Genomic DNA, 25,817 nt, shown 5'->3' on the forward strand with positions numbered 1-25,817 from the left:
ATTAGTGGTTTTGTGGGGCACGAGCTCGCCTTGCAATCACCGACCTGCTTGAAGAAGGTGTGGCCCGTTAAGTGCTCATGGGTTAACATGTGGTCCCCGCAATCCGAATGCCGATACAGGGCAGGGCCCCGTCCCGTCCCAGCAAAGCCGGAGGCTGTCGGCTGCGGCCTGCGTTTTGCAGCCACAGGATTTGATCTTTATTTGTGAGGTGATGAGGTAATTGTTCCAGTTGTGGATACCAGCTCTCCAGTGTCTCCAGATAGTAGTGAGCTCAGTTCTTGGTGGCATCCCTCTGGTAGGAGAGTCTTCTTTCTATCGGATCCCTGAAGGGGGACAGGGGCATCCGCTTTCTGTTTATGTAGATCCAAAGATCAGATGACCTGGGTGCGGCAGCCCTCCCAGGGCCGCCTCTCCAGGGGACGCGCGAAGAGCCCCTCACTAGGGTTAGCACCGGCCTCTTTGTAGGTAGGACTCTTTCAGCTCTGTTTGAGCTGGTCCCAAACCTGTGGTCCCTCAGCATCACTCCTCTGTACCCCCAGGCTACCCACAGTCCAGTAGACTCGATTCCTCTGGGGGTTCTGAAGCGCTCTTACACGTTTTATTCTGTCCTCACTCCCCGCGTTCTCCTATGTGCCTAACACCTTCCATCGTCCATCACCCCACTCCTGTCACTGTCTCCCTGAACCCCTGCCTGCTCTTCTCCCAGACTGGGCTGGGTGGCCTGCTGTGCACCCACAGCCCCTGAGCTGTCCTCTGCCGAGACACTCAGTGATCGCCATTGTCACTGCCTGCCCTTTTCTTTGGCCTGCCCCAGCATAGAGGGGCCATGCCTTTGTACCTGCAGGCCACGGGCCTGACTGAGTGGACAAATGAATGAACCCACATTAGGTCACCTCAACCTTTAAAGACAGTGTTAAGTTCTTATCGTTGTACCATATTCCCCTCTCCTGGCTCAACTCCCCAAGTTTCTTTCACCGTTTGAGAATGTGGCCCTCAGACCTCCTGTCACCAGTTTTTCCCCTCACATGTCACCATCCCTCTTGAACTATAGCCTCAAGAACACATCACAGTACCCCAGATCTACACGTGGGACTTGGGGGCCTCCCTCCCAGTGACCCAAGCTCTTCATTCCCGCTGCCTTCCATGCTGTTCTAGGACCCGTGATGCAGAAGGGGAGGGGCCCACACTCCACACTCTGCCCTTGCACACTTGGAGAATCGTTGTACAGGAAAGATACGCTCACGTGAAAGTGATTAGAGGCCAGGCTGGGGCCTAAGAAGGTGCGGGGAGTGAGGCGTGATGATGGGCAATGGTGAAGACATCCTGTGGGCTGAAGTAGGGGTGGGGCCGCCTAGGAGGGGAGGCCTTGAGGGATATGGGCTTAAGGAACCGGGAGGAAGCAGAGGAGCTGGCAAGAGAGGCGTTTCAGACCTGGAGGAGAGCTCAGCAAGGGCCCATGGGCGGGGCCGATTTGATCACAAAGGCCAGGTAAACCTGGCCTTAGGTTTGTCTTTACTGGTGTCGGTTTAAGGAAAGTCAGAGATGAGATAAAATTACTTCTAGAAAAGGAGTTTGATGGGCTGAGCAGATAAGATGGGAGGCTACAAGAGTCCATGCCCAAACCACATGTGAAACAAGACTAGCAGCAAAGACAGACTCTAACCACACTCTTAATGGGTAGAAGAGTCCAAAAGATGAGCAACGCAAGCGAAGTCTGTGCACACCCGGGGATGCTCATACATGTAGCCGGGACTGCAGGGTGCAGGTGGAAGGTGCTGGAGAGAGAAGCAGATGGGGAGAGGGCTGGTCCACTGGGTAGCTGGGGGGAGTGGGGATATGGGCTGGTGGAGAGGGAGCTGGGGGTGGGCATGCAGACAGATACCGGCCAAGGCAAGGCAAGAGAGGATGCCGGATGCTGGAGATGGTCCAGAATGGCCCTGACTTCCTCAGCAGGGCCGCAGCAAAGCCATTTGCATGAGACTTGAACAGCCTGGAGGAATGATCTAGAACAGCCTTTGGGAGGAGTGGCCTCTTGAGCGAGGAGAGAAAAGAGAGCTCAGCAGAGGCAGCCGGTGCAGGGAGGTTGCCCTGCTTACTTCTGCTGATGTCAGACAGGGATTTTGCAGAACCGGGTGTGCTGTGTCATTGCACATCAGAAGCCAGCGCATTAGGTGTATGTCCTGGGGGATACTGAGCCCCTTGCCAGGTCCTGAGAATGCAGCCGTTTCCTCAGACTCCTCTTTCAGAGCGTAGCCACCGTGGGTCACAGCGGGCTCTGCGTTCCCTTGGACAGTGCTCTGCCCCTGTTCAGAGGGAGGGCCTGGGGCTGGCGACAACGTGCTGGGACGGAGAACTGCTCAGGGCTGGATGCTCCGAGGCGGATCAGGGCTGGGGGACGGCATCGGGTGGGCCGGTGACCCCTCGCACCCTTGCGCTTTTGAAGGAGCACAGCGAGTTTAACTCCTCCATGGCCCGGAGCCAGACCAACACGGCGCGCATCGACGGCCTGCGGCCCGGCATGGTGTACGTGGTCCAGGTGCGCGCCCGCACCGTGGCGGGCTACGGCAAGTTCAGCGGCAAGATGTGCTTCCAGACCCTGACGGACGGTGAGGCGCGCCCCGGAGATGCTGTCCCGGGGAGGGGAGCAGCCCCGAGGAGCCGAGCTGGCCGCTCAGACCGTGGCCTCTCCCCGGGTGGCGGTGGAATTCCCTCTGAAGTGTTAGTACCCCGGTGGGGCCGCGTAGACGGGCGGGAGTCACCGGGCAGGGCGTCCATCTGAGGTCTGCCCCGTCTCTTTCCCAACACGTCGTTGAACTTGCCTTTGAAGGATCTCTGCAGGAGGTTGCCATGTCGGGCCATGCATCTGTGCCGCAGCCAGACCCCAAAATATTCTCATGGAGCCAGGGCCCAGATGCCCATGCCGTTCTCTCCCTCACTCCCACTTGGCTCCTCTGTTTCTGGGGTTTGGGTCTGAGCTCACCTCTTAATTACATGAGCCTAGGTCTCCAGGAAGGAAAGGGAGAGGCTAAATTTGGGGTGGGACAGTCCCATGCATCGGCGGTTTCAGAATCTTTGAAGCAGCTTCGCATGTGACCTCAGGTAAGTTCTGCTCAGGTATCTCCAGAGAGAAGAGACACTGCTTGCCAAATTGTGCCCAAGGCCAGCAAGTTTGTCACCAAAAATATCTGGACCTTTGGGCTTTATTATTTCCCAGTTATAACTATTTCCCCCAGTCCCCTGTGTCCTTTCTGAGTTATAAAGATCTAATGTCCCTGTGGCTTTAACAAACCTTAGGATAAACCTTAATTAACCTTGTACATGGGTTATGTCTCACTGTGTTTACTCATTCTTTCCTTTGCTATCACCTAATCCATATCTATCTATCCATCAATCTATCTATCATCCTTCTTTATTAGCGGTTTCCTGATAGTTTTCCAAATGTTGATCAATCTGTCCCTGATGCAACTGATTGAAAGCCTTTAATTTTTCCTTTATTAGTTACATTACACAGAAAACAGTCGGCCCTTACAAAGCATTATATTTTTAGGCCAACGTTCTCAGACTGGGCTTGATAGGGCTTGAGCTTTTATATTAACTTGCATGGTATTTTATAACAACTTCAAAATTAATTGGAAACATTTAAAATACAGATGATTTCATATAAAATTAGGATATCTTCCCGTAAAAATTTTAAGAGAGGCTAATGCTGGTGGGCCTTCTGGCGCAAGGCTCCTGCCTCGGGGCCAGGCAACAGCTCCCCATCTGGTGCACGCCAGTTGCCAGTGAGTCACACCTGGCTTCTTTCACTCAACTGTCTGGCCCCTGTAGGATTGGAGTTTGCTACCCGTTTTGGATTTGTTTTAGGTGAATTTTCACTCATATTTTGAGGATGGGGTGGAAAGGTGAGTCAGCTCATTCAGATTAAGGATGCAGCTGGTGAAAAGAAGGTAGTGTGTCTTCTTCTCCTTAAGGATTCTACCCCCCTCTTGGCACCTCACAGACCGTCGAGATTTATGGGCACTCTGGCATCAGGAGGTACACAGGATTAAAAGCCCAAAACTCAAAGTGCTCGGAGTACTGGTCTCCTGGCAATTCTGCTAGACAAATCAAGAAGTAACAAATTTCTCCCAAGAAGGCTATTCCTTTTACATTTGGCAGTTAAGTTTTGTAAACCCAAGAGGGCCTAGATGTAAGAGTCCTGGTAAGTGGCCAAATGCTGGAGTATTTCCTGTCTCCGTGACTGAGGTTCACGCATCAGTAGTAATTAGGCTTACAAGCCTGCAGGCTCCAGTCTGCGCGCTCCAGTCTGCGCCACAAAGACGCACCTACAGGGTCCCCAACCTCGGGGGCGGCTCCCGCCAAAGGTCAGTGACCACACTCTGGGCAGGTGACCTCCTCGTGGGGCAGAACCACTGCGGTCCCAGGCTGCTCTCAGCTGCCATTCGACTTAGCTGCCTAATTTTTAAAAAGCCATTCAGGTTTCACACTGCCTTATGTGGTCAGTAACCTATAAGGATATTGTTACCAACGCCTTGCTATGGTCCCTTGCTTCTTTTTTGGGTTAGATTTTTTTTTTTAAAAAACACTATGTTTCAAAAATCTCTCTGCTGAAGACAACCTAAACTCTACTTTCATTATAAAACTTGATGTCTCCCTAGTGCAGGGGCCTTTTTGTTCCACAGAACCCTTTGCCAGTCAGGTGAAATGAATGCGACTGTCATCTATTTATTGCAGACATAGCAGTCAGAGAAAAAAAAGATAAGATGATCTCGGTTCAAGCTCATGGAAATCTTTCCGTAGACCACTTGGGAGTCCGTGGACCCCTGACCGTGTGGGAAGCATCCAGAACCGACAGCCTTGTCTGTAGAAGTCTCTGTCTCTGTCCACATATTTGAAGGCTGGTTCTCTAACATTGTGGAGCCCAAGTTGATCCTGAATGTTTGTTTCTGTGTGTTTTTTTTTAAATAAACATTTGGAATTTTATTTTTTTTAAAAATCACAACCATGAACATTGTTACAGTTGGAGGCCCTCTTGGTTTTCCACAACGATACTGAGCATGCTCACAAGGGGTTCCCACTGGTTTACTCTTAAACAACCATCTTGAAAAGAAGGAATAAAAAAAAAAACTCGGCACACTACCATTTAACTTGTTTTAATGTTTCTTCACAAATGGTGAAAAATACTAATGTACAGACAAGGAATAATCATAACGTTGTGGCCAACATGATATTGTATGAATGTTTGTTGAGCATGCAGATACCCTAAGGTTCTGATTCAGCAGATGGGAGAAGGGGCCCAGGAATATGCACGTTTAACAGCGGCCTCAGTGGCTGTGATGCAGGCAGGGGGGCCTCACTTTAAGAAGTACTATTATCAGAGTGGCTATAAAATATAGGGCGCCCCATTACATTTGAATTTCAGATAAACAATGGATAACGTTTTAGTATAAGTATGTCCCATGCAATATTTGGGACATACTTTTACTAAGCCATGATTTGTTAGAGCATAAATGGCTTGACTTCCATATGCCTAACATTACATAATGGTTTGTTAAAACCAAGTAAAAGAATAACCGTAACAATGATAACGATAGGCCAAGTGGTTTATATGGGTTAAGGAAAGGAGAATTAATATTTGGACACCCATGAAAGAGCGGACTCTGTGAAAAGTGCTTCACGTGATTTCATCTTGTTTTGAAACAGACAGGGAATCTGAGGGTCAGAGATGAACTAACATTTTGTCCAAGATCACAAAACATTCATATGGTACAGCCAGGGAATGGAAGAGCTCTGCCCTCCTCGGGACCCACTTCCCACCTTTTAACATTTGGCAAAAGCTTTGACCCTTTCTTCTTGAGTGGGAGCTCTTAGAGTGTGGGGCCGCTGGGCTGGGCTGGCTGACTCTTTAAGTACCGCAGTGACTCTGGTGACAGTGCTGTGTTTCAGCAACTTCGTGTTTAAGACGTCTTGTAGGTTTTATTTCCCTTCCGTTAGACATATCCTTGCACGGCTCCCAGTCCTTTGAGAGATCTCCTGAACAAGAGAGGACATAGACTGGGAATCCTCTCTGCTCCAGGGACAAATGCCAGCAGCCCTCCGTTCCAAGATTCTCTGTCACTGCTCTTTTGTTTTTATCATCATCGTCATTCGTTTTATGTTTTGTTTTGTTTTCTGTTTATTTGTGGCTTAAAGACTATGCTTCTTTTTGCTTGGGTTTACAGCACAGGAGCATAGAAACTGTGCTCTGCATGTATGTTATCATGCACTGAGTACCAGCTGCATGCAAAGGCCACGCGGGGACAATCTAATGCCTCTTTCTCGCCTAGACGACTACAAGTCTGAGCTGAGGGAGCAGCTGCCCCTGATCGCCGGCTCGGCGGCGGCCGGGGTGGTGTTTGTCGTGTCCTTGGTGGCCGTTTCCATCGTCTGCAGCAGGTAGGCCCCCGCTCCTGCCTGCTGGCCCCTCCCCTCCCGCAGGCCCCTCCCAGGCTGTGCAGACCAGGCAGGGCCTGGCAGGATGCTCACTCCAGCTCAATCCAGGGATGGAATCTTCCCGGGTTTTTATTTTTTCCGTGCCCGGGACAAAATCTGCCGTGAGAGCTGGGCAAGGCTGTCGATAAACAGCATCCGTCCTCAAATCTCATTTTACCCTATTATGCAAAGCGGCTCTTCAGCGTGACAGTGACAGAATTGCATTTGACCCACTCGAGCACCACACCTTCTGCATCAGCCCGTCCGTGAGTTGGAGGCGGAAGACCCTTAGCAGAGGACAAAAGACAGGTGGACAGGAGAGAAGCCGCAGAGGAAAGGAGAAACTCTGCATTCTGCAGAAAGGCTGGCCCTGACGGCCCTGCAAGGTTTTATGCTATTGGTGCTGCCTTCAGAGGTTGGCACAGGTTCTGCTGCGCCAACCCTGTAGTTGGCTCCCCCCCAGCAGTTCCACAGTGTGGCCTGAGGGCGGCTCGGGTCCTCCTTCTTCTGCCCCGGGCTCTGACGAGGGCCCACCGCCCTGCTGCGCTCCCCTAAGAGCCCTACTTGCAGGCAGGCCCCTCTGCCTGTAGGCGGTCAAGCCAGAATGTTGACCGCGGGCAGGAGCTCAGCTTTAAACCTTAGGATGCCCAGTCCCCAGCCCTGGAAGATGGGGAGCCTTGATCACTGAGGAGAGCCCCTATCTGGACATAAGGCCTGGGAGGAGGCCCCTGGGGCGGGGACACGGGTGCCTGCCCCAGCTGAGAGCTCCCCTTCTCTGTGTCTGCAGGAAACGGGCTTACAGCAAAGAAGCCGTGTACAGCGACAAGCTCCAGCATTACAGCACTGGCCGAGGTGAGTAGAAAGCTGACACCCACTGCCTGGCCCCTGGCAGACCCCCGAGTCAAGCAGGTGGGCGCTCCGAGGGCTCCCTGTAGCCGGTCAGGCTCGTCCGCAGCCCATCTGCTTCCAACCCCGGTGCTAGAGCAGCCGTCTTTCTCTGCAGCTCCCCGGGGAGCACAGGCCCTGCCCGTCTGCAGTCTGCCCAGTGCGGGCATGCATTGGACACCTGGCCGGCAGACCATCTTGGGCATTGACAAGCCTACATAAGGCACGGAATGCCAGGAAATATTGGGTGTAGCAAGTCACTTGAAGTCAGACTAGTGGGAAAAGATGGAGGGTTCTCTATTAACATCTCCTGCCTTATCTTATCCGGGGGAGCGCTGGGGAATGTGTTAACCAAATTCACAGATAAGCTGCAGAACCTGAAGGTAGAGAATTAAAAAGACAGTGCAGCCCAAGGGGCCAGAGCCTTGGGATGCCTCCCAAGTGTTTCCTTTTAAGCAGGACCTTTACAAGTTTTTCACACTCGTGATCCTGCTCCTCTCTTTTGCTAAACCAATATATAAAAATTTTAAGACAAATTTCTCTTCACCAAAGTGTGAGGGTACCCTATGTCAGGATTCTGCTTTCACCTGCAGGACCGGGACATGGTAGGCTCGACATGGCAGGCTGGACGGCCCCGCGAGGCCAGCTGGGCCAGCCTCCTACATGCAGAAAGCAGGAGGTTTGGGAGGTTCCAGCAGAGGGTTCTGCTTCGGAATAACGCCTTTTGAATTCCACAGATACCCTCAGCAATCTGTCCCAGTGCTTTGTGTCACGCTGTGTCGCAGACTTCTCCTCTGAGCTGCATCTCACCTAAATCCCCCCGTTGCAATGTGAGCCCTTTTCTTCCTATTGGTTCAGCAGTGAGCGTGGAAAACAGATCTCATCTCAGGCCCGGCCTTCCAAGGCGGTGCCTCCAGGAGGGAAATGGGCTCAGAGGCAGAAATTCTCAGGGGCCAGCCCCTTCCCTTCTGCACGGCTCCCCGGGCAGGACAGCAGTGCCAGGACTTGCAGAGCAGCAGATGCCCCGAGAGGGAGAGTGTGGTGACGGAGCCCGGCTGGGCAGGCTTGGGGCTGTGCGGCTCACACAGTGTGGACACGTGTTTGTCCTCTGGGGCCTTGCCATCCAAGTTCAAGGTCTTGCCAAGAGTGTTGGTAGATGACCAAGCCTCTGGAGACCTGGTGCTGGGAGGGCAAAGGCCCCAACGCTCTTCCAGGGGGGTCTTGGGCAGCCCCCGCGATCAGTAACTGACCTCGATCTGGGTCCGCACGCACAGCCCCTGCCTCACTCACGATCCTGTGTGAGGCCTGGCTTCCCCCTTTAGGGGGCCTGGGGCCTCCGTTTAACCGGCTGTCCCCGGGTTTAGAAGGAAGGCTGCTGGGCTCTCTCTCCTTTCCCGCCTCCTGGCTGCTCTGCCCCTTGCTTGGTGAGCTACAGACGCTTCTGCTGAGGTTGGCCCAGGCATTACCCCTTCTTGGCGGGGCTTTGGCTTCGCCAGCTGGAAAGCGAGGGCTCTGGCCGTGTCTTAGGATTTGCCAGTGATGCTGCACCCACCCCACCCGCTAGGATGGATCAGAGTCACCTGAATCCACCTGCCTGCTTCCCTGCCTCGGCCTCAGGGTACTGACGTCGTCGCCCCCTCCCTTCTGGGGGTGACTCCTCGCCACGGGGAGCCACCCGAAGGCCCGTTTCAGAAGTGGCATCCCACGAGGCCTTTGGATGAGACCCTTGGAAGAAGTCGTGTCAGCCTGAAGGCAGAGTTAGGACCACAGGCTGTGGGACTGGGATCCGAAGGAGGACTCTCACTTTGAAGCGAGGAGATGCCCCGAAGCAGGGCCGGGCACCTTGGAGAGAGCTCCCCTTGCTGAAGGCCCGCGAGCTAAGCAGTGGGGTGCAGTCCCTGAGCACGGAGAGCAGGTGGAGCTTGGTGCCCTTTCGGCCCCTTCAACCAGATCTGGCCACACTGCTGCTCTGGAGGGTCACTGCATTATGCCCACACGTTCAAAGGGTGCTTCCAAAGCGCTCAAAGCCGCTTCTCTAAGGCCACATAGTAGGACCCTTCCCTGGACCTTGGGTCCAGAGAAAATCCAATGCCCAGTCGGCAGCGTTGGCAGCTGTCTTGATGCTCAAAGCGAATACCATGCAGTGGGTCAGCTTGAACAATGGGAATGTATTAGCTTATGGTTTTGAAGCTAAAAGAAAGTCCAAATCAAGGTGTCATCAAGGCGATGCTTTCTCCCCCAAAGACCATGGCATTCTGGGTGGCGCTGGCCGCCAGCAATCTCTGGATCTTAGCTTGTGCCACGGCAGAGTCTGCTGGCCTCTCCCTTGTCTTCCAGGTTTCATCCATATTCAGCTTCTGGCTGCTCCCTCTGTGGCTCTCTCTCTCTCTGTGTCTGAATTTCATTCTGCTTCTGAAGGACTCCAGGAATAGGATTAAGACCCGGCCTGATTGAGGGCGACTGAAGTAGCCTCATCAAAAGGTCCTGCTTACAGTGGGTTCACACCACAGGAATGGATTAAGATGAGGGGCATACTTTTTCTGGGGTACCTACAGCTCCAAACCACCACAGCAGCCTTGCTGCAGCCTGTGAAGACACCTGACAACATAGTGTAGAAAAGACGGGGGTGGATGCTGGGGTCTTCTCGGGCCAGAGTCCGCTCCCTCCGCCGCCCTGCAAGCCTGCTCTCTTTTCAGTTCTGTTCCCCTTTCATTCATTTCCATTCCCTCTGTTTATAACTGTTCTCCTTTTCACCCAGACCCTGGCCCCTGGCTCCTCTCTGCACCCAGGTTCCCTAAACTCACAGCATCGTGCACTGACTTGCATCAGCTCTTCTTCTCCTGTGGCTTGCACCCCTCCGACAAAGCCATTACTGTTGGAGAGTCACAGTCGAAGCTCGTAGAGTGGGGTGGGGGGCTCAGCACACATTTAGCGGAAGAGGAAACTCAAGGCGCTGGTGGAGGAAGAGGGCCCTCAGTTATGCACTGGGATATGCATGGGGCTTTTATTCTGGTCACTCTCCTCAACTCGTCTAACCCTCACCAACACTCGAGGGGTAGGGGTCAGTGTGAGCCGGCTACAGGACCGGCCCAAGGTCACATGGCTCGTGGAGGCCGACCTGGCCTGCACACCCTCCACATCACGCTGTTTCTGTACCCAGAGGCTCAGTGCTCCTGGTCATCTGGGGCGGCTCCAGGAATAATCCCGGGATTAGCTTGCCCCCCTGCTCCAGGCCCTGCTGCAGGGGACAGAGAGATGGGTCATGGATAAGGCGTGATCTGAACATTGGCCACACGGGCCTCCCTGGGCCACCCACATCCACACACCTCCCTGTGGGATGCGCACAGCAGCCAGGGCGCTGAGGGTTCCTGCCCTGGGGCGCCAGGATGCCTGCAGCAGCCCACCAGCCTCATCAGCTAGGGTCTGAGCGGGCTTCCTGTACCGCTGCCCTGCGGGCAGGGCGCAGGGCCCCACAGGGAGACTGGAGGCCCTGCCTCCAAGACCCTCCTCTCAAGCTGCCACAGAGGCTGAAGGAGAGGACGCAACAGAAATGTCTGCTCTACGTGTAACCTTCTCTGGCACATCTGATAACTGTGAGAAGGCAAGGCAGCCTCTGGGTTGCCGCTGTGTGTTGGCCCTGACCCAGAGGCACGGCGAACGGGAATGGAAACGGGAGCTGGGATTTGGGCAGAGAGAGACAACAGTGAAGGCAGGCTGGGAACGGGAAAGGTGAAGGCTGCTTGGGCAGACCCCGGGGCCTGTGGCTCATGCTCGAGGGTGGGTGGATGGGAGTGTGGGCTCAGCGCGCCCTGGACGCGCCCGGTAGGTGTGTTCTGATGATTCCCGTGAGCCAGTCCTCACAAGCACGGGCCGCCTGAACCTTGCCTGGAGAGGATGATCCGGGTGGACTTGCGTATGCTTGGGAATCTATCGTTAGAAAGGTTCCAGATGATTCTGGTGGGTAGCTACACTTGGGAAACATCAGATAACTCTACTTTATAGTGGTTGAGAGTTTGCCAACTTCTGACTCTCTGGAAGTTGGAAAGAGTGTGTGGGGGGTGTGGAGTCGAGGGATGTTAGGAGTTCAAGGGCTTTCAGAAGGCATCCCTAAGAAAACCTCTATGTTGCAGAAAATTGAGAATGCATCACAGAGCTGCTGTGCTTAAGCTCAAACAAGCAGGGTAGGTACCCAACTGGCAAACACCCTCATTTTCACACGGGGCAGAAGACAGAGCAGAGATCAGCAAACAGCGAGCAGGGGGTCGATGGCTGTCAGACTCTCAAAGAGACCATGAAGGACACGGTTTCTGGGCATATGAAATTGGTTTCAGTGATTATTGGGAAGCAACCTAGGTTCATTAAGAGCAAATCGGGGGTGCCTCATCTCACTTACTAGGGTTGCACATTTAGAAAATTCAAGAGGACTTGCAGATGTAGCGAATTCCTATTTCAGCACAAATACATGACGGTCTCCTAAGAGAAAGCATTGTAAAGTGGGTACAGAGCTTCTCTTCTTACCAGAAGAAAGGTTAGCGATTCTGTCAGGCAGGAAGGCAGTCACTGGTTTCTTCTAGTCTTTGTCCTGTTCAATCTCCTGTTCGTTTGGTTGTTTTTTAAATCCATGAGTCTGATGCCAGCACAGGGATGCTCTCTGAGTTTGTCGGAAACAGTTGGAAAGCATAACCAATACCGTAGAAGGCAGAACCAAGGTCCAGAATTCCCCAACAGCTTTGAATGCTAATGTGAAACCTGTAAGATGAAATGGTACAGGGGATACATTTAAAATCTAATGTTTAGGTAAAAACAAGAACAAAGCAGTATGAAAAGGAGGAGACCTGACTTACAATTAGTTTGCATAAAAAAAAAGATCAGGTGTTAGTTGATCACATGCTTAATACAAGTGATAAATAACTGATAAAAGAGGCAAGCACTGTTGTTTTTGTGGAACGATAATACTAGTAATCACCAGCTTTCAGCACTTACTGTGCTCAGCCCTTTGTGTATGTCAATTAATTTAATTCTCAAAACAGCACCATGAGGTAGATTTCGTATGTGAAGAAGCAAAGCCTCCAAGAGGACAGGTAACCTGCCTAGAGTGGTGACATTTGCGATGCCAGTTGGTGAAGCTCAGTCTGCCTGACTGTGAGGTCCCAGCTAAAGCTGAGGTCAGTGGAGGCGATGCCCAGCCTGGCGGTCCTTTGTGCTGGGAAGACCCCATCTGGAGGATGTCCTCAGTTCTGGGGCCCCTGCCAGAAAAGAGCAGTCTGCGTCAAGAGGAGAGACAAGTCCTGATCGCTTACCGAAGAGATTTGGAAAACACCAGTGTTTGGGGGCCAGAGGAACGCAGGCAGGGTCATGGGGCTGGGGGCGGAAGGGCCAACAACAAGCTTGTGAAATGTCATTATGGCCAAAGAAAGGAGGTGTGCTTCATGAAGCTCAAGGGCTCAGTGTAGACACACGTCCCCCACTGGAGCTGTCCAACAGAGGGCACGCTGTCTTGGCGGGTGGCGATCTCTCTCGCCCCAGAGGTGTTCAAACCGCATCTACATGGCTCAGTAAAGGAGGTTGTAGAGTGGATTCCTGCTCTAGGTGGGAGGCTGATCTGTATTACACCCAGAAGCCCGTCGAGCTCCAAGATTCCACATCCGGCCTGGTTGACTCTGGGTGGTGGGCATTTCAGAAGTGCAGAGAACACGGCATCCAATCTGCAGGAAATCTCCTTTAGCACTAGCCGATGGGGAGGTGTAGCCCTTGGAGGAGGGGGACAGACAGCAGAGACTTTGGCTGTCACTTCTGGAGGTTACAGGAGCATCAGTAACTGATAAGGACAGAAGGGAAGGCCCTTTGGGACAAAAGGTGGCTGCGTTTACAGTGGGTGCTTAATAAATGTCAAACAAATTTAATGAACTGGATTCACCCAGTGCATCTGCTGCTGGCTCCAAGCCCGAGCCTCCAGAAGCTGTTAATTCTTTTAGGCTCGAGCTCACTGGCTGTTGCCCTTTGGACCCCAGCAGGACCTCAGTGGGCCTTGCCTGGAAGGATGTTGATACCCAAATAGTGGGAAGGTACCGAGCTCTTTTCACTGAAATGCCCTACTCGATGGGAAGTGGCCTCGTGATCCGCTTTCCTTCTTTAGGAGATAGGTATTCGGCAGTAACTGCGTTTCAGGAGCAAATCTTGGGAATGTGATGAGATCCCCAAACAGGAAGGTCCTCCTTACACCCCTGACTTTTCCCTGCACCCTGTTGCCCACCTTGGGGCTTCCTTCTTGGAGTCTTCCTCAAGCCCCGGCTGGGTATCCTCATGTAACCTCTGCTCTGTCGCGGAAAAAGACAGCCATGCATTGCCCAGGCCCTGACCCTCAAAGGCAGATGGAGCCAAACACCTCTAGTGCTCATCAACCATCAGCGGTAGGTTTCCTCTGAGACGTTGCCCAGTTTTCAGTCCTTTAGGTCAACAACTCTTTGAAAAAAAAAAGGTTTATTTTATCTGTCCCCCCCCCCCCCCCCATTTTTACACTTGCTGTCTGCTCTCTGTGTCCATTCGCTGTGCATTCCTCTGTGTCTGCTTGTCTTCTCTTTGGGCAACACAGGGAACCGGTCCAGGGACCTTCTGGAGTGGGAAAGAACTGCTAAAGCCGTTGCGCCACCTCAGCTCCCTGGCCTGCTGTGTCTCTTATGTCTCTCCTCTTCGTCTGCTTTCGTTGCATCATCTTGCTGCTCCAGTTCTCCACGCAGGTCAGCACTCCTGGGCAGGCCAGCACTCCATGTGGGCCACCTCTCCGCTCAGGCCGGCTCGCTGTGCAAACCAGCTTGCCTTCTCCAGGAGGCCCTGGGAATCGAACCCTGACCCTCTAATGTGGTAGACAGGAGCCACATCCGATTCTCTGTCAACAGCTCTTAATTGCCACCATGTGCCTCCCATGACCACAACTCCAGATCCTGTCTTCCAACTGTTTCCAGTCTGAGTTTTCTGACCTACACTTGACAATTCATGCTAAAAACACATGCACTAACTTACCTGGTTAATAACATTGATTGGGATTCTTCTTATCCATCTCCAAAGCTCACAGGGGATATCAGCTCTTCCTTTGAAATTTCTCTTGGCCCTTCTGCTCTTTTCATTGTAGTGCACTTGTTGAAAATTCTGTCTTCCACGTTAATTACCGCAACAACTTTGTAGCTGCTCTCCCAGCCTCAAGCCCCTTCCCGACAACAAATGCATGTGGAATGCTGCAAGCTGCCAGGAAAATGAACTGGAACTCCCCAGTGTCTTGCTCTCAGCACAAGCCTCCTCTGCTCGTGGAGCAGTTGGCCAGCTCTGTGTGTCTGATGGCATCAACCCTGAGGCCTTAGTTTGGCGGGCAGGACCTTCCCATGCCGGTGCATCAGCACCATCCCCTCCCCTCTCCATTCAAGCCCACCTCACTCTCCCCCACGTCTGCAAAGGCAGACCTCTCTCTAAGCTTGCCCCATGGCATTCCCAACTCCTCTAGTCAATGCAGGGCCATTTGTACTGGTCGCTGAGCTCGAGTCTCGGTGCCTCTGGGCTTCCGCCCCTGGGGACAGCCATCCGTGGCCTTCTGGTTTCTGTACCACTTGCAGCCTGTTTCCACAGGTGAGCTCCTAATTCTAGACTGTCCAGCATTGCCGTGATCATCTGAAGGATCTTGTGGCTTGGCTTTTCCTGTAGCTCCCGCAGTCCCTAGCACAGTGCTGGTTGGGTGCCTAGTCAGTGCCAAGGAAAATAAGGGGAGTCTCCATGTACCGAGGCCGATGAGGGAAGGACCTCAAGTCCCTTTCTGGGACAAGACTATGTGGTCAGTCCCTAAACAACCTGCCTCTCATCCTTAGCTAACTGGAAAAAATTCAGGTGAGCCACACAGATGACCAGGTCTGCTTGGATCCAGAATGGGGAACAAGGAGGCACATGTCCCCACCTTCCCACTACAAACCTTCTGGTATAAATGACGGAAAACCACCTAATGCACCACCTCTTCAAAAGCAGACTGCGGGACTCTAGGAAGCACCCACCAGGCTTTTCCTGGCACCCCTGAAACCTCACCAGTAACCGTGGTCTCCATCCATCCACAAAGATGTTCATGGCGATAATTTACACTTTCTGAATACAAGGAGCTAAAAGGAGCATTCCAGCTTTCCCAGGTTTTTTATCCCCAAACGTCACCTACTGTTTAGAATCGGGCCTTTCCCAGCTGGCCTCTGCCCTGCGCGGAGTTCCTGGTGCTTCTGAAGGGCTCTGGCTGACTTTTCAGATACGCCCCACACATCTGCCCACCTCCCCAGAGGCCGTCCCAGCCTCTTCACTTCAAGAACGTCACGGTTCAGTGATGCAGGGTCTCGGGAGTTTCTTAGCTTCCAGGACTGCTCTGTGCCCTGGAAGAAGGCTCTCGAGAGTGGCTATCACATTTTTTCCCCAAACCTAATATACTTAGAACCTTGGTTCAAGTTTAAGTTTCAGCAAATCTGCCAGGGCTATGGTCCTTTATGGCTTTAGGCCATCCAAGCAGCAACCCAGCCGTAGCATAAAAGGGTTACAAAGTCAAAGACCGTGTCTGCAAGTTTGATCTTTAATAGAAATTAGTAAACTAGACGATGGTTGCATACAAGATTGTTTCTTTCTTGAGGCCCTTCTCTAATCAGAAAGTTCAATCTATCCATTCCACTTTTGTGCCAAGGGTACGTAGCCTCTGTTAAAATAATTAAAAACTGTAAAACACCTTAAATATCTAATATTAACAATAATGTGTAGCATTGCATACAACATTACAAAATGCTTTGCATTATAGAGATTCATTACATCCGATAATAGTATTACTGCTACTGCTACTATTTCCCCAGCACTAGCTATTTGAGAACATTTTCTGATCCCTGTCCCCAAAGGTTTGACTGTGCCTGACTCTGCAGCTGACTAGAATTCCTTGTTCACTGTCTGGTGATTCATTGCACTAAATACCCTTTCCCTGATAATTAAAAACTGCTCACTGGCAAGTGGGAGCAGGAACAGGCTGATGCAGGATTTATGCAGAAACCCAAAATGAGCCAAAAGACAAATGACCTGTTCTGCCTAGCTAAAGGCATTTTTTTCTTTCCTTTTTCTCATCATCATCTGGGACTTGAGAAAGGCTAGCTCTAATGAGGGAGAGAGGTCTGCAAAGATGTGCCGTTCCAAGAGGAGGGGGAGCCAGCACGTGCAGGTGCTCAGACCAGATCCCTCTCGGGAGGCAGAGCATACCACTGCCTGCGCCTCGCGAGAGGAGCTCCGTCAGGACCGTTTCCCTCGTCCATCCTCTCAGACCTGGGTCAGAGGGATGGCATCAAGTAGGGGCAATTTCTTAGGCCTTTGATTTCCCTGTTTTCTGTTCCCCTTCCCCATTTGACAACAGTGTCCTCTGTTTGGAAAGCCAGATACTGATTCGTGCTGTGGCAGAGATGAGGCAATTAGGATGTCCTACATTGACATTATATAACCGCTCCTGGAAGCATGAAGCATCCTGGGCTTCTTGTGAAAGGCCAGTGACAACCAAAGCCCCGGCCCCAGCGGGGCGGCCGTCACTTCACACACACGCAGCACACACACCCAGACTCAGACACATACCCTCTCTCTCGCCTGCACACACTCACATAGGCACAGACACACAGGCACACGGACTCTTAATTCTAAGGAGCCAGCAGGAGCCTCTCTCAGTGAGCGAATTGCCCCATCGTCGGAGCGTTACCTTTCTCCCATTTGGGGACACTTAGTCGCACATTAATAGCCCAAAAGAATCCCGGCACCATCAAGGGATGCGCCGTTTCCCTCCTGGGAGTAGCTCCTTCCCCGAACTGATTGGGGCCAGTATCTGTAAAGCTCATTAACTCAGAATCCTTCCTCATTCATCCTTATATATGTCTTTACTTAAAAACCATTCATTAGCACACATTCCGGATTGTTTAATTAGTTTCCATGGAAGAGTTCCTGTAGGACAGCTTAGCATAGATCGTTTAAAACCCCTTGATCTAAAATAACAAGGTAGTTATTTTTAAAGTAACGCGTATAATCCTAAGCGGTTTACATTCCCCATGCCCTCCACCTTGCCTCCTCTCCCTGCTTCCACACACACTTCCCAGAACAACTTACTGATAATAGTAATAATGAGCCCATTAGTCCACCAGGCACCGTGCTAGGTGCCGCACTTGCCGCGTGTCCTTTCATCTCACAGTCACCTTGGGAGAGTGCTGTCATCGTCTTCTCCAGGAGTAGGAGAAAACCATCAGAGAGGGACGTGGCCTGGTGGCGTCTTGCAGGGCTGGTCAAAGATTGTGGTTCTGGCCACACCTGTGGCCTCCAGCCTGGGGTTTTTACCCTCCTTTCTTCTTGGCGCTTCTCAAGCATAGGGTTTGGGAAAGGGCGGTGGTTGCTGACACTGACACGCTGTCCCTTCTGCATTTTGAGCCTGTCTTCTGCCATCACTCCTTGCCCCCTGGCCGACTTCCACCTGCAGCTTTTGTGTTTCTTTGCCTGAGAGACCCAGGTGGTGGGAGCCCCCCACGCACCCACACAGCAGACCCCAGAGTCCCCAGCCCGCGGCCAATGGGAGTCAGTGTGGAAATAAACCCCGCTCCCTTGACCCCAGGGTGGGCCCACCTGGAGGCCTGTGGTTTCCTCCCCCAGGTCCCAGAGCTTCCTGGAAGGAGGGCATGTCTTCAGTTGCCCCCTGGGTAAGGGGCTTGAGCACACACCCTTGGCCGACTGTTTGCTTTTCCCTCTCTCGCATCTCCACTCACCCACAGCTACTTCTTGGGGTCACCTCCCAGATAAACCACTTGCTTTCAAACCATTGCCTAGAGGTTTTCTTCTGGAAGAACCCACCACTAAGACAGGGGCTGCCTGGAGATGCTGATCGCTCTTCTTCAGACCCTTTCCTCCTGGCTTGGCCAAAATTCTCCATAACAAATAAGAGAGAGGTGGAGATGACTGCCAGCAGCCTTGCCGGCTCTGCTCTCCCATTTGTCCACCACAATCGAGGCAGGAGCCCCTTACGTGTGCACACACACACGCACACACACGCACACACACGTCTTGGAGCCTCTGTCCGCTGTGTCCGGATGCAGCCAGCACGTTCCAAAGTCCACGGCATCCTTAAATGTCCAAGGGACTTTCTGGAGTGTTGGTAACCATCTTAAAGCAAGGTGTCCAGCATGCCAGGAGTTATCTTACTTCACTGCAGGGAAAGAAAGCCATCTTTCATAAAAAGCAGTTTATCTGTCCAGCGCTCCTGGCTCTCTCTGGCTTTGAAAAAAAAAAATCCCCTTTCAATTCTTTGCTGTGTCTTCTCTGTCCCTTCAGATGACTACATTGTTTCCAATCCTTGCCATGAATTGGAGACCAAAGTAATGTTAATTGTTAGGAGCTGTTAAGCCATCAGAAGTATTTTGAGTGAGAAATGTCAAAGCTAGAACGTGCGCAAAGGCTGGGAGTCACCTGAGTTTAAGCTGCAGTAGGGAGGTAGGTGACACTGAAATCAGAATAGCTCATGGGACATGAGGTCGAACCTCCGGCCCAAGTCCCACCCCCGGGCATGGAGCAATTTAGCCTTTTCAGATCTGCCTGACCTACTTATTTGACTCTTTCACGAACTAGACAGCAGAAGCTGGCAGAGAAAACTCCTCTTGTCCCCAAGGATGGGATACCGATGTGGCTTGGCTTTCAAAGCCCCCACCCTTCCAGCAATCCCACCACCATGAAAACAATTTCTACGTGTTGCCTAATGACACATCGAAGATTTTGAAAAATTACATTGCAAATGAATCCATTTGCTTACTTTTTTATCCCCTCTCCCCCACTTTTTGAACGTATTTTCTCTGCAAAGACAATTCTCTATTTTGTCCCTATGCACACCTATTTATCTTGCACCCTATATATCAGTGACAGAGTCTATATTCCTTTATGTATTTCTCTTTCACCATTTTATTTGTTTTTCATACTTCAGTGTGTCTGAAGGCATGGTGGTTCAATTACCATTTTTCTTCCATTCCACTACATTTTTTCAATGTAGACTTTACTCTCTTCTCTATTAGTATTTTCCCTGCTTTTCTCTTCACATTTTCCCTTCTGGTGTGCTTCCCCAGCACTTATACCTCGAGATTTTTTTTCTAATAACAATTTCTTTTTTTAAAATCCATCCTCATCCATCTTGCAGCTCTGGACCTCAGCCGTCAGTTATAACCTTAACGGTGGCCTCCACTCAGGAAAGTTGTCAAGGTGATAAATATTGATATCTACCCTACCATTTTACCACCACTTTTCTGCTAATGCATTTGGTCGGCATCAATCAGCTTCCTTCTTTCTATAAGCACCTGGTGTGGGAACTGGTCCCGATCTGTCACTTATAAGTAATCTGCTCCACATTTCACCAAGAGCTCAAAAAGAGGAAAATGTACGGAGGAGAAGTAGAGGACAGAGGACCAGGCTAGAGTGGCCCAGAGGGAAGGGAGATGGGGAGGCCCAGCAAGACAAAGAGAGGCAGAAGAAGGTTGCAGCCTCATGTACAGGGAAGGTCCTCCCAGGAGCACCTGTAGTCCTGGGACGTGAGCCAGGACTGAATGAGTCCGTGTCCTCTTTGGGATGTTAACCCTGCTTATCTCCTCCAATAAGGCTCCCCAGGGATGAAGATCTACATTGACCCCTTCACTTATGAGGACCCCAACGAAGCCGTGCGGGAGTTTGCCAAGGAGATCGATGTATCTTTTGTGAAAATCGAAGAGGTCATCGGAGCAGGTATGGCTCTCCCCTCCCATCGTTTCTGTTCTCTTGGTGTCCACACATCTTCCCACCACTCTAGGTGTTTTCTTTCGGCAGAGAATATCATCTCTTTGGGAAAAGAGCTTCTGCCATCTTGAACCCCAGCAGATGGGTCTGAACCACGCACAATACCTGCCAAGGACAATGATAACGTCACTCAGAGTCTTAGGGGGATCTAGTGGCCAAACTTGTCTGGTGCTACAGAGAAGCCATCTGTGGCTTTAAAAGATTCAGAAATAGCTCTGGAAGTGGACTGCCCAGTGCAGATAAGGAGAGAGAAATAGGGCACTCAGCTAATGGCCTTTGGAAGAAATAGAAACTTTTGGAAACTGAACCTGGTCCCCCACTCCCAGACCACCATATCTCCAGTGCTCTGGGCCAAGATTTCTTCCCACTTTGAGTTCCCTTTATCCTACCAACATGCATTTGGAGTCAGGCTATGATCAATGGAAGGAAGACTGCTGTTTTCTGAAGAAAGCCCACCCATATCTGCTGCAACAGATCTGTGATAGAGATGGCAACACAAGACAAATTCCACTCCCAAGAAACATGTGTGCCCTCAACCATGTACTCATTGAGAAGAAACCCAGCCAGCCTAGAACTGAGTGCCTGAAATGCTCTCAAGAAATCATACCTAAAGACTGAACTAGCATTTTCATCTTTCTTTATGGTTTAGTGGTGGTTGAGTCATTTTCACAGTAGACCTACCCTTATTAATGTAAATCGGCTAAAAACATCCCCCAGTATCATTACTCTATAAGTAAGCTCTTTACTTTCTCCTCTACTGACTCTTTTGCATCTTCTTAGAAGTTGAGTCTGCTTTGTGTCCTCGTCTCTACTTTCATTTTTTTCTACAACATCCTTTGCCTTTTCCTCTTCAATTCTCATTAGTCATTGTGCAATCTCTGTCCACACAGTTGCTTTCGTCTTCTTCGTAGCTGCTAGGTCTAGAAGTCTTTTATTCATATAACTATTTGGGGACCGAAGTTGCCTCTCCCAATAAAATATGTTTAGGTAAAGTCTTACAGACAGCCACTTCATAAATTATCTTTAGGGGCAATGTCACCGTCCTTCCATTCACTGCCTCTCTTAATGCACTGAGGAGTCAAAAAGCCATCTGTGAAATTGGAAGTCACATTTGAAGGCTTGCCCCATTAGACCACCATTTCCATGCTCTGGTCTGCCTCTTAAGGAGCTGCCACTTCTTTCTGCAGCATCAGCGGGCTGAGTGCTGGGACACATCACTCCCCACCGACCACCCCTCAGGAGTTTCAGCCGGCTGACCATAATCTGATCCACATGCGTCATACGTAGCTCCCATTGACTTTCATTAAATATGTCACTGAACCACGACTCTCACTTCTGTGCAGATAATTTCCTCTTCCTCCTTAGATGCTGACACATTTAAGTATCATGCCTTGGAAGGCTGGGTACCAGATAAATTGGCTTACTCTTAGGGCCTCAGGTTTCTCCAGTAAACTTGAAAGAGACAAGCTTTCCACCCTCCGCCCTGTTTCCCTGCATTATTAATTGTTGTTATGGCATGTGGTAATGGTGCCAGTGATTTTAATGTCATTATTTATGTCATGTGCTTAGAGCGATGTCCTCTGGACTGTATTTCATCCCAAGGCGCATGTTCCGGCCCTCCTCCTCACCTTTGTCAGGGGAGAAGAGTAAAGAGCTTCTTGCTCTATGACCCTGCTGGGGAGTTGCAACTTGCAGTGAGCTCACCACCTGCTAGCTGCCTATAAAGGGGCAGTTGCTGGGACTGCCCCATCCTTCCCCTCCCATCTTCGTATAGCAGGTGCCAACACTGCCCTGTCTGCACATTCTGCTCCGAGAAGGCTTGATCCTGTCTGTGGCCCGTGCGGTACTGGGGAGGGACTGATGCATTTAGCAGCTTCTGCAATGCCCAGCAGCATGGCCTAAGGACCTCAGCCCTGTGACAGCTGATCTCCCTCTCCCAGACACCCATTTCCTAGTGATTCAAAACATCCCAGAGCCAAAACCTGTGGATGTGCAATCACCATGCCCAGCTTGATGCGATTTTAACAGAAAGCTGTCCTGGCTGGAACCCATCTCTCTCCATTCTCCAGTACCTGTTCTCCTCTGTCGCCACCCTGCTTCCCCCGCCCTTCCCCATCTGAGGCTTTCACTTTGCGCCAGAAGAATGGATGCGAAGGTCAAGTTTTGTTGTTGTTGTTTTTAATGAATTTCGGAAGGTAAGATTTATACAGTGTAATTGGTAATGTTTCTCTTGGCCACCTGGGAGATTGGGAACAGGAGACAAAAACTGGGTTGAAGCATGATAAAGAAGAATCAGAAGTTATTTACTCTTCCTCCCTCATCCCCTCGCTCACCCCCCCCCCCTTCTCTCCTTCCCTCCTTCCTTCATGCCTCTGTGGGCCAATTTAGAGGAGCGTCCAGCTCTTTCATCCAGCAGAGAGGGAGATGAACAGGAGGCTTCATAAAGGTTGCAGCCTTTGGCCTGAGCCTTGTAGAGGCTCTACAAGAGAAAACTAGTAGACAAGTAAACTTTTCTGAAAATCATTAGAGAAAGAGACAGTAGCAGAAAAGAAAAAATAAATTATTTAAGGAGGAAAATGAGGATGACCTTCCAGCAGCAGTGTGCTAGAGCCCACTCACATTAAATCTCAAGAGTCACCTGTGCACCTGTCTTCCAGACCTCACAAATGGTGGCATCACATTGGTCTCTTGAAAGGGGCCACAATAAGTGTGTTTACACCACGGGCATTGGCACATGCTACAAATAAGGGATTTTCTGTTTATTTGTGTGTTTGTTGAGAAGCTGGTGGTTACATGCTCAGCAGCACACCACCGCCTTCCAGACTGTGCAGGTTATTTCAAAGAGATTGCACAGAAACCAGCCTGGGCCTGCTAAGCATAAAGCCAGAGGAGAGGACTGTGTTTGTTGCAGGAGGGTGTAAGTTTAAAGTTCAAAGAGATCCTCATCCATTTAACATTGATTCTGTGCCTGTGACTGTGGTGGATTCTCAGAGCATATGCTCGATGTCTAGTAATCCCTGCCATCTGGGAGCTACTGTCTAGTACATGGACACAGGATACTACTGAGTGTGAGCAGGTGGGTGATTGAGAGCTAAGATGAGGGACCCAGAGAACACGTGGCCAGGAGATGGGAAAAGGAAAGACTCGATGGAGGGGAAGACAGAAGGAGGGCCTGAGCGGCCCTGAAGGATGCATAGACTTTGGGGTTGACTGGCACTCTGGGCAGCACATCCTGAAAACAAGAGGGTGAGAAGCCTGTTGGGGAGGGGTTGAGCATTCAGTCCAGAGTATGGATTTTGTCTGTAGAAAACACTGAACACCTGCAGTTTTCTGAGAAGAGGGACCATTAGGAATGAGGCTCTGGGGAGACAAATCTGGAAACTGCTGTGTTTGCACTGGGTTGGAAAAGCGTGATGGGGAAGAGTTGAGAAAGACCTTGGAGGTATAGAGACAGGTTATGGGGCTCTTGCCTGGAAGTGTGGAGAGGATTTAAGACAGTTGATGCTGAGATTGAAGGTGGTAAGGAAGGCTGCATTGAAGAAGCCAAAAGTATCCAAACTTGGGATGTATGCAAATGTGCTGAGTGGAATGACTAGTGGGCTCAGTGCCTGGAGTTGATGGGTAGAGGTGGCAATGGAGGTTGTGGCCAGAAATGAGGATACCATGTTAAAGAACTTGAAGGGAGAGGAAGGGTGCCTGGCCCCTAAGGTTTAGGGAATGGCAGCTGTGCGTGCTAATGGAATCAAATCTAGAATCTGAGGTTGTAGAATGCATTGGTTGCCAACGTTTCTTCTAAAGTTGTTGAGGATGTTGAGCAAAATAATATAAAAACAAAACCAGAAAAAAGACAAAAACACTGTGAGCCTAGTATGAACACCATACAAGAAGACTGATTTATAATTAAATCAATAATTAGTTATATAATTGTTTAATGTTCATCTTTCATCATAAGGCTCAAAGTCCCAATGGAAAACATATGTGTTTTTGGTAGTGTGGTACCCAACCTAGTGCGTGGCATTTAGGTGGTCAATTAAGTATTTATTGAATGTGGTTGAATGAAAGTAGGTCCTTGGGGGGGTGGAATATGACAAGAATATAAATTTGGAGAACTAGGTAGAGTTTGAGGGAATGGAGCAAGACTAGAGAGAGGAGGAGTGAGATCGTGAGTCATTGGGTGCTCTGGGAATGGCCCAGGGAAGTGGAGGAAGGCTGGCTGACCCTTCCTCTTGTCCCTGCAGAAAGTGGGGTTAATTGAAGTCCCTTTAGAGAGGTCAGAAGCCCACTCTGGTGACTTTGGGGGAATATCAGCTCTCTGTTACTGTGAGTCTGATTAATAAGCTTCATCTGAATGGTCAACTGCAATGCATTGGGTGATTCTGATGAGTTTGGTTAATAGACTTGCCCAGAGCATCATCCAGGGCTGTTTTGTAAGACTGGGCCCTACGGCATGAATGGCACCCTCTGGGCTGTGCAGTGCGCAACCTCTAGAACTGCGTGGCAGCCCTAGCCATGACTGTCCAGTGCATAACAATGTAGGTAGAAGTGTTGCCAACAGGTGCCATCCAGGAGAAGGCATGCCCATTGTATTTTAATCAATACATCCCCTCTGACCTGGGGGCTCCTGATTCAGCATTTCCACAGATGACTCCTGGTGAGGGAGGAGGCTTCCCGTGAGGGGGCCGGGTTGGGAGAGAAGGGGCGAGGGAGTTTGAGATGCGCATGGATGGGGAATGGGGTTACCCACGTGAGGCCAGCAAAGGCCCCACATGTGCTTCTCTCCTTCAAGAAGAGAAGAGGGTTCCCTGGGAAGGATTTGATTGAAAGGTCACCTGCTAGTCTGACTGTCCTGGGGGCATTCAGATCCAGGATGGGCAGCATGAGGGTAGGCTCATTCAGTCACAGCAGGAAGGGGTTCTAGAAGGACACATTTAAACACATATCTCCAGCAATTAGGGTGATAAGAGCCAGCATGTATTGAACACTCTTCACGTGCCTGACACTGCCCTTCATGCTTCACAGCGTTATCTCCATCGACCCTCATAACAGCCCCGGGAGTTAGAGGTTGTGTCTATGTGTATGAGTGCTTAAAAAAAAAAAACTCATGGGAAAATCAAGGTTCAGAGGGTTACTTGCCCAAGGTCACGCTTTCAGTTGCGTTATTGACAGAGCAGGAATTCAAACCCAGTTATGGCTGGTCGGAACCTGGGTAATTATAACCTCCATGCTACCTGCCGCTTTGGTTACTGTTCTAGAAAAGAGCAGCTCCCTATTGAGGGACATGGCTGATCTTGGTAAACCCTTGCCTAGCAGTTTACAATGCCCAGGCCTCTTGGTGTGGGAATTACCATACTGTCCTAGAAATCTGCACGCCCCATGATGGTGCTGCAAAGGCCACACACATTCCTGGGGAGAGCATATTCTTTCGAGAACATCCTGGTCCTACCTTCTGTTTCTCTTCTAGTATGATCAGTTATCTGCCTTAAGGACAAAAACTAGGACCAAGACATTTCACATTTTAAATGTTGTGTGCTTGTTTATATGATGAAAATAAACTCCATCGAACATTGTGTTATGTAGGGATGCAATTATTATCTACAACCCACAAAAAGCTACAAGGAAAGGAAAAACCAAAA

General features: G+C 50.7%; 1 protein-coding gene across 1 annotated transcript in view; it reads left to right on the plus strand.

Moving 5' to 3' along the window:
- EPHB1 (EPH receptor B1) overlaps window positions 1–25,817 on the plus strand; it is a 458,872-nt gene that overhangs the window by 364,652 nt on the left and 68,403 nt on the right. Inside the window, exons 7-10 of the mRNA XM_058294989.2 lie at window positions 2,444–2,606; window positions 6,327–6,435; window positions 7,259–7,323; window positions 20,011–20,133. Coding sequence (XP_058150972.1) covers window positions 2,444–2,606; window positions 6,327–6,435; window positions 7,259–7,323; window positions 20,011–20,133 — 460 coding nt within the window. The remainder of the gene's footprint in view (window positions 1–2,443; window positions 2,607–6,326; window positions 6,436–7,258; window positions 7,324–20,010; window positions 20,134–25,817) is intronic.

Source organism: Dasypus novemcinctus, chromosome 4 (genome assembly GCF_030445035.2).
Source record: "Dasypus novemcinctus isolate mDasNov1 chromosome 4, mDasNov1.1.hap2, whole genome shotgun sequence".
NCBI classification, from domain to species: domain Eukaryota; kingdom Metazoa; phylum Chordata; class Mammalia; order Cingulata; family Dasypodidae; genus Dasypus; species Dasypus novemcinctus.